This window comes from Oncorhynchus mykiss, chromosome 20, assembly GCF_057628025.1.
Source record: "Oncorhynchus mykiss isolate SJ-2025 chromosome 20, ASM5762802v1, whole genome shotgun sequence".
NCBI lineage: Eukaryota > Metazoa > Chordata > Actinopteri > Salmoniformes > Salmonidae > Oncorhynchus > Oncorhynchus mykiss.
The window spans coordinates 12,579,816-12,591,894 of record NC_143041.1 but is presented as its reverse complement, the minus strand read 5'-3'; the positions used below and the strand labels follow the sequence as shown (position 1 = coordinate 12,591,894).

The window sequence follows — 12,079 nt, the reverse complement described above, 5'->3', positions numbered from 1 at the left end:
ACACGTTGTGCGCAAAAGGAAACATGCAGGGTAGCCTACCACCACACCATTTCAAGGAAAATAATTTCAGTAACAAATCGTAGGCCTTGTATTAGGCTGTCCCACATTTTTGCGTATAATGTTGAGCAAGACGCCATAGACGGACCATTTATCTTATCCCAAATACAGAAACATGCAATTGCCAATACCTGCCACAAAGTGGCGCCAGTGCAGTACAAACAGCTACCCTAGTCAACCTCATCCAACCACTCCAGTGACCTCTATTTAAGGGTAAGGCCCGGTCCTAACCAATAGCTGACCCTAATAAAGCATGACCTTTTTTGGGAACTTTATTGAGGTTTTACGTTTTCTATTTACTTTTGACGTATAAAGCACATCAAGCAATCCTATCTCCTTGTGAAAATAGTATGAACATAACATTTTGAAGCTTGAAAGACTGATAAATCTAAAAGCAAACGGGACATAAAAGCATTGGCCATAAACACTAAATATTGCACTACTACTTCATTCATTATACAGTATCTGAGATGTACTTTCTCTGTTCCCGATTAAAAAGATCCAACCACCAATGAACAGTTTGTGTTTTTCCATCTATTCTGTCACGTACAGTAAATATCAGCAATCCTAACATCATGATGATACATATGTCAAATCTGGCAAAGGAAAGCAGGACGTGTTTATTATCATTCAGGGTTCTGATGTGGGGATGAAATAAAGGCATTATCAGCAGCATAATATCAAATATTTGTCTTTGTCCTCTTTTGTCCACTTTCAAAGGGATAAGTGAACTCTGAGTAAACAGCGTAGACCTCCATAGGAGAGAAAGGGGGAGGGAGAGAGAGTGTCTGTGTGTGTGTGTGTCTGCGTAAGTGTGGGTGAGTGTGTCTGAGCGAGTGTGTGTATGTGTTTGTGTGCCGGGAACCCAGTGTATGTGAGTGCCCGGAACCCATCGAGCAAGGAGTCTCAGTTCGTCTCCCTCTTTGAAGATTAGCATGACAGACCAAAGGCAACAACCAGACCAGCCCAGGGTCCGGCTTTCCATTCCACAATCAAAGAGGGTCTTCGTCACTGATACAAGAGGGCTGTTGTTAACAGCTAGCCGGGTGGCTATCTGTTCGCATGGTTATGTACACTACCACAGATGCCTTTGTGTCTGAGCCACTGTGGGATTATTCATCTTCACAAAATAAACAAATAAAGATGACAGGCATCCACATATAGGATTATTTACTTTTATTTTATTAGTCCCAAAGCACATTAAGCATATAATAACTGATTGATAATAACTGTTGATATAAATGGGTACACACTGCCATGTTACAACCCTCAGCTAGCTACAAGCCTCAACTAAAAAGCAGTACAGAAAAAAACTAAGAAGTGAAAATATAGGGGTATGATCCTATACCTGAGAATAAACCCATCTCCTAAATCTGTTTACTCTGCCCCATCAGACCTGACTTTACCCTGCTACGTTCACCCGATAATGGCATCATATCAAACATAGTAGAAAGGTATAAAAATATATTTATGGCCTCGTTAACATTCTTTGGTTTAGCATCAGATGTTTGGTGGTCCTTCTCTCTATTTCCTTTTCCTTTCCTGCTTTCAGATGTGTGTAAGACCTTTGTTTAGGAAGAGAGTACAATTGAAATTGATGAGAGAGAGGGAGCAACCTTGATCTTTGCACTGTACCATATGTAACATAGTTTTGTGGTGATATTATGCCATTATATAATTAAGCAAAAAGGCCCAAGGGGGTGTAGTATATGGCCAATATAAATTGGCTAATGGCTGTTCTTAAGCACGATGCAACACAGAGTGCCTGGATACAGGCCTTATCCGTGGTATATTGGCCATATACCACAAAGCCCTTGGGCCTTATTGCTTAATAATATAAAGGCATAATATAATCGGGTTACCAAAGTAATTAGAGCAGTAAAAATACATGTTTTGTCATACACGTGGTATACGGTCTGACATACCACAGCTGTCAGCCAATCAGCATTCAGGACTCGTACCACCCAGTTTATAATATACAGTAACGTAACGTACAAGTAAAGAGTGACATGAGTGACTAGACTTTAAAACAATTCTACAATTTCCATTTCTTTTGCGAATAAATTAACATCCAAACACAATAATATTACTTATGTTTCAAATTTCTTAGATGTACCAATATATTGACACATTGATTTATTGTGGATATCACACCAACGGTTGGGATTACCATGAATCCTCCCACTAACTAGACCAGTGAGATGAGGAGGAGACCCAGCAGAAGAGGGAGAGAACTCAGACTCATCCCCATGGCTTTGTTACACAGACTCCCCTTGCAGCAGTTGAGGTTCGTCTGGTTAGGCATCTCAGACCAGAGGCATGAGTCACTGGAGGCACAGCCTCCATAAATGGTGACTTTGCCCCCATCAGGAGTGAGCTCTGGCAACATGCAAAACAAAAAAAAGACTCTAAAACATCTCTGTTGTCAATGTCTCTTTGGAACTCTAGAAATTAAGTAATAAAATAATTCAAACGTGTCACGTCTCATGCGGTTTCATGCCAGTGAAAATGAACTCACGTTTATATTTGAAGCAGTGGTCTTCAATTCCAACGCATTGCAAAACTTCATAAGTACCATTCACCCAGGTGTGACATTGTAGTTTATTGGGCTTGTCACTGAGGGCTGCCCAGACCACAGATGAACAACCATGTCATTAAATAACAACCAACGCAAACTAATAAATATCAAGCGTTGCTTTTCTCAAACTAGACCATCAATGGAGAGCTGAGAGCTTGTACATTTGACAAGATGGGTGTTCTTACCAGGGAGGGTGTCTATGTTGCAGCCTGTCGTGTTGCAGCAAAACGAGGATTGGGAGGCTTGTGAGTATCCGTTGTTCATTGACAGTTCTGTTACTTTATCCATGAAGTAACAGTTTTCGGCTACATACGTACAACCCTTAGATACTCTGATGGAATCTGAATTTGATGGAGAGAGGAGAGGTTCAAAATCATTCACAATGCAAACTGTAACAATGGTGCAATTGTACATTTGAAATATAAAATAGAAACATATTGGGGGAAAAATACTTCAATGTGCAATGAGTCTGAAATGTATTTTACAACCCATTATTACAAGAACAGACTCAACTCCATACTTACCTGAAGGATATTCTATGCGTGTTAAGGTGGAACATACTGCCTTCACACAGTTCTTTAATACTGTTGTCCGACATTTTTCATCCTCAGGCTCACAGGTGTAGCAATCGAGCATGTCAGCTAGAAACCAAAGCATCCAAGATTACGGAAAAAAAAGAAACGTGTATATATCAATAGCGGCCGATCGTTAAACAAACAATGAACTAAACTCATCAATTGCGATCGTCATCGTGTCGCTATACATCAAATCAAACATAACGTCTGTATGTCAAAATAAGGTGTATGTCAGAACCAATCTACGTGGATTCAGTAAGTCACCTGTGTAGAACAGCGTGAAGGCGCAGGAGATTGTCAGGATGAGCTTCATCGTGGATAGATAGACCGCTACGAGGTACAAATGAACTGAGCTCCTTACAAGTACAGCTGTCTTTCAAGAGTCTTTCAACCGTTTCACATCATTTACTGAGAGTTCAGCCTATTCAAACCGTTTCTTATCCACATAAGTTAATCATTCATTTCCCAAATCCCCCAAATGTATCAGGTACAGTATTGTTATAATGTGACATTTATCTCCATATTTCCAAGGGCTGTAGAATGGTTGGTTTATCATAGCAGACACAAAGGTCTGCCAAACAAAATATACAACATTTGCTCAACACATTTGCTGCTGACACTGCGTCCTTTTTGTGTGAATGTCACCGTTGCATTTCTTTATGTGCTCACAGTAAGGTCAAACTGGAACAAATCATGCTCACAGTAAGGTCAAACTGGAACAAATCATGCTCACAGTAAGGTCAAACTGGAACAAATCATGCTCACAGTAAGGTCAAACTGGAACAGATCATGCTCACAGTAAGGTCAAACTGGAACAAATCATGCTCACAGTAAGGTCAAACTGGAACAGATCATGCTCACAGTAAGGTCAAACTGGAACAGATCATGCTCACAGTAAGGTCAAACTGGAACAAATCATGCTCACAGTAAGGTCAAACTGGAACAAATCATGCTCACAGTAAGGTCAAACTGGAACAAATCATGCTCACAGTAAGGTCAAACTGGAACAAATCATGATCACAGTAAGGTCAAACTGGAACAAATCATGCTCACAGTAAGGTCAAACTGGAACAAATCATGATCACAGTAAGGTCAAACTGGAACAAATCATGCTCACAGTAAGGTCAAACTGGAACAAATCATGATCACAGTAAGGTCAAACTGGAACAAATCATGCTCACAGTAAGGTCAAACTGGAACAAATCATGTTTTTTTATCATTCATATAGACTGTATTTTCATAATGGTCAATTACTTGATCCACACTGAGTGTACTAAGTGTACAAAACATTAGGAACACCTTCCTAATATTAAGTTGCACCCCTTTTTTCCCTCAGAAAAGCCTAAATTCATCGGATATGGACTCTACAAGGTGTCGAAAGCATTCTACAGGGATGCCGGCCCATGTTGACTCCAATTCTTCCCACAGTTGTGTCAAGTTGGCTGGATGTCCTTTGGGTGGTGGACCATTCTTGATAAACACGGAAAACGGTTGAACGTGACTACTACCATACCCCGGTTCAAGAGCACTTCAATATTTTGCCTTGCCCATTCACCCGCTGAATGACACACATACACAATCGATGTCTCAATTTTCTCAAGGCTTAAAAATCCTCCCTTTAAACCTGTCTCCTCCTCTTCATCAAAGTGACATCAGTAAAGGAGCACAGCTTTCCCTGGATTCACCTGGTCAGTCTATGTCACGGAAAAAGGGTGAAGGTGTTTGTAATGTTTTGTAGACTCAGTGTACAGTTTGCCCAGGACGCTGCTCCAGACTCCAGACAGACACACCTGTGGAGTCAAGCCCTCTCAGGACACACTCCCTCATTCTGGTACGAATAAAACACGTTTTTTAAACATTTTTTTTATAGTTTATTTATTATTAGGACCTCTCTTAGCCCACCAATGGCTAGTCTTCCCGAGAGTACTTTAAAAAGTAGAAATCGTACAGAAAATGTCGAACAAACATAAACACATATTTTGGAGACCCACGTTGTTATTAAATGCACATAGCGTGGATTACCCCCATCACTATGGTTCCAGTTCCGACCTGAGTTAAGCGCATAAATGGAACTCTAATTCCCTTTGTATACACTTTTCTCTCTATACAGTATGTATTCTGACCTTGAACTTAAGCATGAGAATAGACTTCATTTCCCAATATTTCCACCACTTTTATGCACAAGGAAACCATGAATAAGGTGTAGCGATCCTGCCGGTTCCAAGTGAGAAAAAAACATCTACTTCATTCTTCTCCGAAAGAAGTAATACCTTTCTCTATGCACAGTGATTTGCAACTTGATAAGAGCTATTGATAAGCGATAGTTCAATGAGTAATCCGTTTGGATAAGGAAATTGTAAATATAAATGACACGTGTTTTAGATATAGATGTATTTGACCTCATAAATCGCTGAAACCAGCCATATGGCAGCAAACTGAAGCATATCAACATATCCCACAGTAGTTTATGAAATGCGGACCCATTATGCAGAATTTAAATTGTACAGCCTTTTAACTTGCAAGGATGGACACTCTTAAATGTCTTAATTATAGGCTACCCCGACTTTCTCTGTTCCCTATTTCTATCATGTTAAATACCACTATCAGTATCGACCATCAGTAGGCCTAATAACCATATATATTCAACTGGCAGTTTACTGTTAGTTCCCTTCAGTTTGTATAGTCTACATTATCATTTCATTTCATTGGATTGTTTCATTTACCTTCATTTGCTTCCTCTGGAAACATCGTCACGGACATGTGGTTGTTGCTGAGGATCATTAGTAACAGTTGATAATATGAAAAAAAGACATGTAACCCTATACTTGACACCCAGAGAGAGTCATAACATCTTATGACACAGTCATAACCATGTCATAATATGTCATAACAGCTGATTTAACGTGTCATAACCTGCCATAATATGGTCATAACACTATCATGACCCATATGACCTGTTGTGATATGTGTTATTTTGTGGCTGGTTATAACACCTACATAAGCGTGTCAAAACCCACATTTATTCAGTTTCCTTTCGTTTGAAAGTTTGTTTCTAAAATCCTTTGTTGTTGTTGTTGTTGTAATAAAATTTTTACAGTCGTTTTTTTTTCATCACATTTTAAATAACATGTGGAAAATGCCCTTAATGACACTGTCAAGAAGCATTATGACTATCATAATCATATAAGCCAGATAGGCCTGAGAGGGCGTCTTTATCCTGATCCTGAAATCTGCTCCTGCATTCATCCCAGTCATCAGCAACAGAGCATTGGGGTAGGTGCATGCCTGACATCAATGTGTACGCAATTACAATGATAATTTAATATGATATATTTCAGAAAATGTTATATAACATAAACATACTGTTGACACGTAGGCTACGGTATCATGGAATGTTTCGCCTTGTGCGGTAGGTTTTATAGGTTTTGACACTCTTAAGCAGGTGTCATAACCAGCCATAAAATAACGCAATTTCTCACAACAAGTCTAAACATATGTGTCATGACAGTGTTCTAACCATATTATGACATGGTTATAACACGTAATGTCAGCTGGTATGACATATTATGACATGGTTATGACACGTAATGTCAGCTGGAATGACATATTATGACATGGTTATGACACGTAATGTCAGCTGGAATGACATATTATGACATGGTTATGACACGTAATGTCAGCTGGAATGACATATTATGACATGGTTATGACACGTAATGTCAGCTGGAATGACATATTATGACATGGTTATGACACGTAATGTCAGCTGGTATGACATATTATGACATGGTTATGACACGTAATGTCAGCTGGTATGACATATTATAACATGGTTATGACACGTGTCATAACGTGTTATAACACTGGGTGTCAAGTAAAGTGTCACCAAAAGTGCAGACCAAGCCATAACAGTTTGAACCCTACACATGGTACAATACTTGGCTGTGTTATCACACAGTTCCATGGTTAGTGCAGGCAATAGACGAGTCAATAGCCTACTATTGTACACTATTCTCCCTACTATCATTGCATATACACTAATCTTCCAACATTACCATGGGTTAAAGATTTGAATAATCAAACCACTGTATTTTTGATTCACCAACATACCCTGAGTGTACAAAACAATAGGAACACCTTCCTAATATTAAGTTGCACCCCCTTTGGCCTCAGAACAGTCTCAATTTGTCTGGGTATGGATTCTACAAGGTGTCGAAAGCAATCCATAAGCAATCCATGTTGACTCCAATGCTTCCCACAGTTGTGTCAAGTTGTCTGGATGTCCTTTGAGTGGTGGATCATTCTTGGGCTCCCAAGTGGTGCAGCAGTCTAAGGCACTGCATCTCAGTGCTAAAGGCATCACTACAGACCTTGGTTCGATTCCAGGCTGTATCACAACCGGCTGTCATTGGGAGTCCCATAGGGCGGTGCACAATTGGCCCAGCGTCATCTGGGTTAGGGTTTGGCCGGGGTAGGCCGTGATGGGTGGCAGGTAGCCTAGTGGTTAGAGTGTTGGACTAGTAACCGAAAGGTCGAAAGATCAAATCCCCTTAGCTGACTAGGTAAACATTTGTTGTTCTGCCTCTGAAAATAAGAATTTGTTCTAAACTGACTTGCCTAGTTAAATGAAGACTAAATAAAATAAGAATACACACTGTTGAGCATAAAAAAATCCAGCAGTGTTGCAGTTCTTGACACACTCAAATCAGTGCTCCTGGCACCTACTACCATACCTCATTCAAAGGCACTGAAATATTTTATCTTGCCCATTCACCCTCTGAATGACACACATATGCAGTCAATGTCTCAATTGGCTCAAGTTTTAAAAATCCTTCTGTAACCTGTCTCTTCCCCTTCATCTACACTGATTGAAGTGGATTGATTTAACAGGTGACATCAATAAGGGATCATAGCTTTCCCCTGGATTCATCTGGTCAGTCTGTCATGGAAAGAGCAGGTATTCCTAATGTTTTATACATTCAGTGTCTTTTGTGCATAAAGGCTCTCCAAAACCTGTTTTGTTATGATTCATAATCTACAAGATCAGAGTATTTTTACATTTACCAGTTGGTGTTGAAATTGTAATGAATGTGCACCTATTTAGATGGCTTTCCCTCATTGATTCCTATTTTCTGAACCCATTCTCTCAATGTACTCTAGTCTGTCCACAAAATTCAACTTAAAGGTACACCATAAAGACACCCTGTGCAGAAATCACTCCGCCATTTGCTGGTTTGCAAAAAATCAAATAGTTCTCGGAATTTCAGTTAATGTGACATAACAAGCAGTCATTGTGTAGATAATTATTGTACCATCTAAACCGCTGTGAAATATATTTTCCAGAATCAAAGATATTGCATATTCAGCAGTTTGAAAGTGGTGTACAAAACCAAACATAAATGATGCAAAAATGGAACTTCAGAACGGGAAGCATAGAAATAGTACACATAGAACAGATCTGTGATGTTAAAATCATATCCCACTACAGAGTAGAGTGCCAAATTAAAGATATTAAAACGGCCTACTTTTTACTATTTATTTTAAAAGCCTTATACAAATCATCAAACTTCCTAACTCCTACGAACAAATTAACCTCCAACGTTTCCTGATCTTGTGGACACACATCACTCTTGACGGTTGGGATTACCATGAATCCTCCCACTAACTAGACCAGTGAGATGAGGAGGAGACCCAGCAGAAGAGGGAGAGAGCTCAGTCCAATCCCCGTGGCTTTGTTACAGAGACTCCCTTTACAACAGTTGAAGTTGGGCGCAGAGGGGGATGTCTCGGGCCAGCGGCATACATCAACGGAGGCACAGCCCAGGTGTCGTCCATCATTACCTCCATCACCAGCGAGCACTGGCAACATGAAAAACACAACAAAAATCATTAGAGCAAACGTTAAATACTTTCCGAGGGATTTCATGCCACTGAAAATGAACTACCTGTATATTTGAAGCAGTGGTCTTCAACTCCAACACATTGTACAACTGTGTTGCAGACTTGATCCCCTTTACTCTTGCAGGTGTAACATTGTAGTTTATTGGGCTTGTCACTGAGCACTGTACCACAGGTGAAAAATAAAAAATGTCAGTATCCTGTAAAGCAAGTCCTTAATTAAACCTACATATTTTAAACTAAATATCAAGAACTTGATTGATCAATTATTTGATTAGAATCGGTTGGAGTGTTTGACATAATGGCTGTGCTTGTGTTGTCTCTCAGATGTGTGGCCTTATACATGCTTCAGATGTCACGTCACTGTTCTGTCCTTTATTAAAATAAGATGACTTTATTGGTCAAATCAAGTGGTCCAACCGACATGTGCCGTCCACTTATAAACAAACCCCTCCGAAAGACATACTGAAAATACACGTACATGTTTTGGAGAGGTGCGGGGGGCTGCCACAGTGGTGGAGCTTGGTTTTGATACCAGCAACCCTCCGGTTGCCAGCCCACTTCCTGCCAACACTCCTAGGTTACCTGCAGCTCTATATCAGTAGTAGTCTCCACTCATCAGGCACTGACAATGCATAGGGACATTGACAATGCATTGCATTTTCCTAATGCAAAAGAGCCTTCAACCACACTGTAAACTCAGTGTGATCTTGCTGAAAACTTTTCTTTCTTCAATGTGTGTTATAAGGAGGTGAGTTTAGTGAACTCTTTATAATGCACATTGTTGAAGAAAATTATCCAATTAAATCACGCTGCCAGGTCATAATGAGGTACATGGTACGTTTTTCACTATGCACAATGTTAAACTAAGAAAATGTTGCCCGTAGTGTTTCTATGAAATACTGAAACCAGGTCACCAGTGTGATTCTGAGAGAACTGAAGAAATGAGAAACGTTATGATGTATGAGCTTACCTGGGAGAGTATTCTTGTTGCAGCCGTCCGTGCTGCAGCAGTACGCGGCGTTGGAGGTGTGTGTGTATCCACCACTGATTGATGTTCTTGTTGTTGCGTCCATGAATACACAGGTTTCCTCTCTCGTTGTGCAATCCTTAGAGACCCTGGTCCCTGACGGGGAGTAAAAATGACTTCACAGTGACTTTAAAGTGAAAGGGCCCCGAGTTTCTTCTGTCCAGGGGGGGAAGAAAAAAAAAAAAAAAAAAATCGGGACCATATTTATGTAATCAGCCTGGAATTTATTGCAACCATTCATTACAAGAACAGACTCAACTCCAAACCAGACTTACCTAAATCACCAAATACAGTTGTCCTAGTGGAACACACCTCTCCCCCAGAACACATCTCCAACGTTGCTTCGCTGCACTCATCAGACTCGCAAGTGTAGCACTGTAGTGCGTCTGCTACTGAAGAACACACCAGATCACAGGAATAAAGTCACAAAACATCTAAACATTGATCAAACGCACTAACTAATAATTAACAGACTAAACTTGTATACCAACTGCTACCGTATGTGGAAATAAGGTGAACATATTGACATTTTGGCTCCAATAACAGATTGGAACCAAACAACACCATTTGAAAGGTTACCTGTGTAGAACAATGTAAAGGTGAAGGAGATTCTCAGGATTAGCTTCATCTTGGATAGCTATGCAGTAAAAAAATAACTGGAAGATGGAAGTGGTTCTGTTCAAGAACTCAAATGTGAGTAGAAGTGAGTGACAAACACGCAGAGTACTGTATGAAATTCAAACAAAAATGTACTCACTTTCTACCATCTATCTTACAGTCCTTAGGCCCTATGTCCATGTTAATAAAATATTTTTATCAACTACTACAAATCATTATAATACTATAGGCTTACCCTTGTGAAACTGTTCTCACTGATGTAAACTCCAGGCCTCTCAAGATAAAGGTCCACTTATTGTTGAACAAGCAAGAGAAAGGAAATGTGACTTCCTTGGGCATGAAATCTTGCAGCTCGATCTCTGCACCCTCCTCCTAACAGTTTTTAAACAACACTCAAAGGTCATACACAGTAAAGGTTACAAAGTCAAAATACATGTATCATAAAATAAAGAACATACAGTACAATTCCTACATCTATCTTCCTATGCAATGCACTCCCATTCCTGAGTTTCAAGTAAAACATGTAAATAATCCAGTGTTCAACTCAAATGTTTCGGCATCTTATAGCTTGGATGGTGGCCAAATTGATCGTGCCCCTGCTCATAAATATCTCAGAATTTGGATACACGACAAGTTGTCTTTAAAGAAAAGCACATTCAGTCGATGAGTTACCTAAGAAGCTGATAATAAAAATGGGCTTCTTGTGTAGAAATACTATTGCTTAATAGTAGAAAGCAGATCCTTCTGTCAAAGTTCCTACCGGTCTTAGACTATGGTGACATCATCTATTGTGGCCAGTGGTGGAAAAAGTACCCAGTTGTCATACTTGAATAAAAGTAAAGATAATAAAATGACTCAAGTACAAGTGAAAGTCACCCAGTAAAATACTACTTGAGTAAAAGTCTGAAAATATTTGGTTTTAAATCTACTTAAGTACCAAAAGGAAATGTAATTGCTAAAATATACTTAAGTGTCAAAAGTAAAAGTAAAAATCATTTCAAATTCCTTGTATTAAACAAACCAGACAGCATGATTTTCTAGTTTTTAAAATTTACGGATAGCCAGGGGCACAGTCAAACATCATTTACAAACCAAGCATTTGTGTTTAGTGAGTCCGCCAGATCAGAGGCAGTAGGGATGACCAGGGATGTTAACTTGATAAGTGCGTGAATTTGACCATTTTTCTGTCCTGCTAAGCATTCAAAATATGACAAGTACTTTTGGGTGTCAGGGAAAATGTATGGAGTAAAAAGTACATCATTTTATTTAGGAATGTAGTGGAGTAAAAGTAAAAGTTGTCCAAAATATGAATAGTAAAGTACT

General features: G+C 39.5%; 2 protein-coding genes across 9 annotated transcripts; both read right to left on the bottom strand.

The window, feature by feature from the left end:
* Positions 1-1,218: 1,218 nt before the first annotated feature.
* Positions 1,219-3,717, bottom strand: LOC110498895 (uncharacterized). Its single transcript, XM_021575583.3, has 5 exons — positions 3,475-3,717; positions 3,160-3,276; positions 2,821-2,976; positions 2,576-2,680; positions 1,219-2,436 (listed from the first exon to the last, which is right to left on the bottom strand). Exons 1-5 carry the CDS (start codon positions 3,521-3,523, stop codon positions 2,246-2,248), a joined length of 618 nt encoding a protein of 205 aa, XP_021431258.1. The 5' UTR covers positions 3,524-3,717; the 3' UTR covers positions 1,219-2,245.
* Positions 3,718-8,732: 5,015 nt separating this feature from the next.
* Positions 8,733-11,548, bottom strand: LOC110498894 (uncharacterized). 8 transcript variants are annotated; one of them, XM_021575579.3, is made up of 7 exons: positions 11,429-11,548; positions 10,992-11,128; positions 10,718-10,813; positions 10,414-10,527; positions 10,082-10,234; positions 9,156-9,272; positions 8,733-9,069 (listed from the first exon to the last, which is right to left on the bottom strand). In XM_021575579.3, the coding sequence occupies exons 3-7, from the start codon at positions 10,764-10,766 to the stop codon at positions 8,876-8,878; spliced, it is 627 nt and encodes a 208-aa protein (XP_021431254.1). In that variant the 5' UTR covers positions 10,767-10,813; positions 10,992-11,128; positions 11,429-11,548; the 3' UTR covers positions 8,733-8,875. The 8 variants fall into 8 exon arrangements, with proteins under 8 accessions (XP_021431254.1, XP_021431253.1, XP_021431256.1 ...); XM_021575578.3 differs by lacking the exon at positions 11,429-11,548 and having other exon boundaries at positions 10,414-10,530; positions 10,718-10,794; positions 10,992-11,114; XM_021575581.3 differs by lacking the exon at positions 11,429-11,548 and having other exon boundaries at positions 10,718-10,775; positions 10,992-11,080.
* Between the last annotated feature and the right edge of the window lie 531 nt (positions 11,549-12,079).

Bases quoted from the DNA above. Each gene is read 5' to 3' on its own strand.
- LOC110498894 (XM_021575578.3), bottom strand. From the start codon at position 10,766: ATGAAGCTAATCCTGAGAATCTCCTTCACCTTTACATTGTTCTACACA. The intron at 10,531-10,717 runs GTAACCTTTCAA...TGTGTTCTTCAG, and splicing joins CTTTACATTGTTCTACACAG to TAGCAGACGCACTACAGTGC. The intron at 9,070-9,155 runs GTAGTTCATTTT...TCATGTTGCCAG, and splicing joins CCACTGCTTCAAATATACAG to TGCTCGCTGGTGATGGAGGT.
- LOC110498895 (XM_021575583.3), bottom strand. From the start codon at position 3,523: ATGAAGCTCATCCTGACAATCTCCTGCGCCTTCACGCTGTTCTACACA. The intron at 2,977-3,159 runs GTAAGTATGGAG...CATCAAATTCAG, and splicing joins ACGCATAGAATATCCTTCAG to ATTCCATCAGAGTATCTAAG. The intron at 2,437-2,575 runs GTGAGTTCATTT...GCATGTTGCCAG, and splicing joins CCACTGCTTCAAATATAAAC to AGCTCACTCCTGATGGGGGC.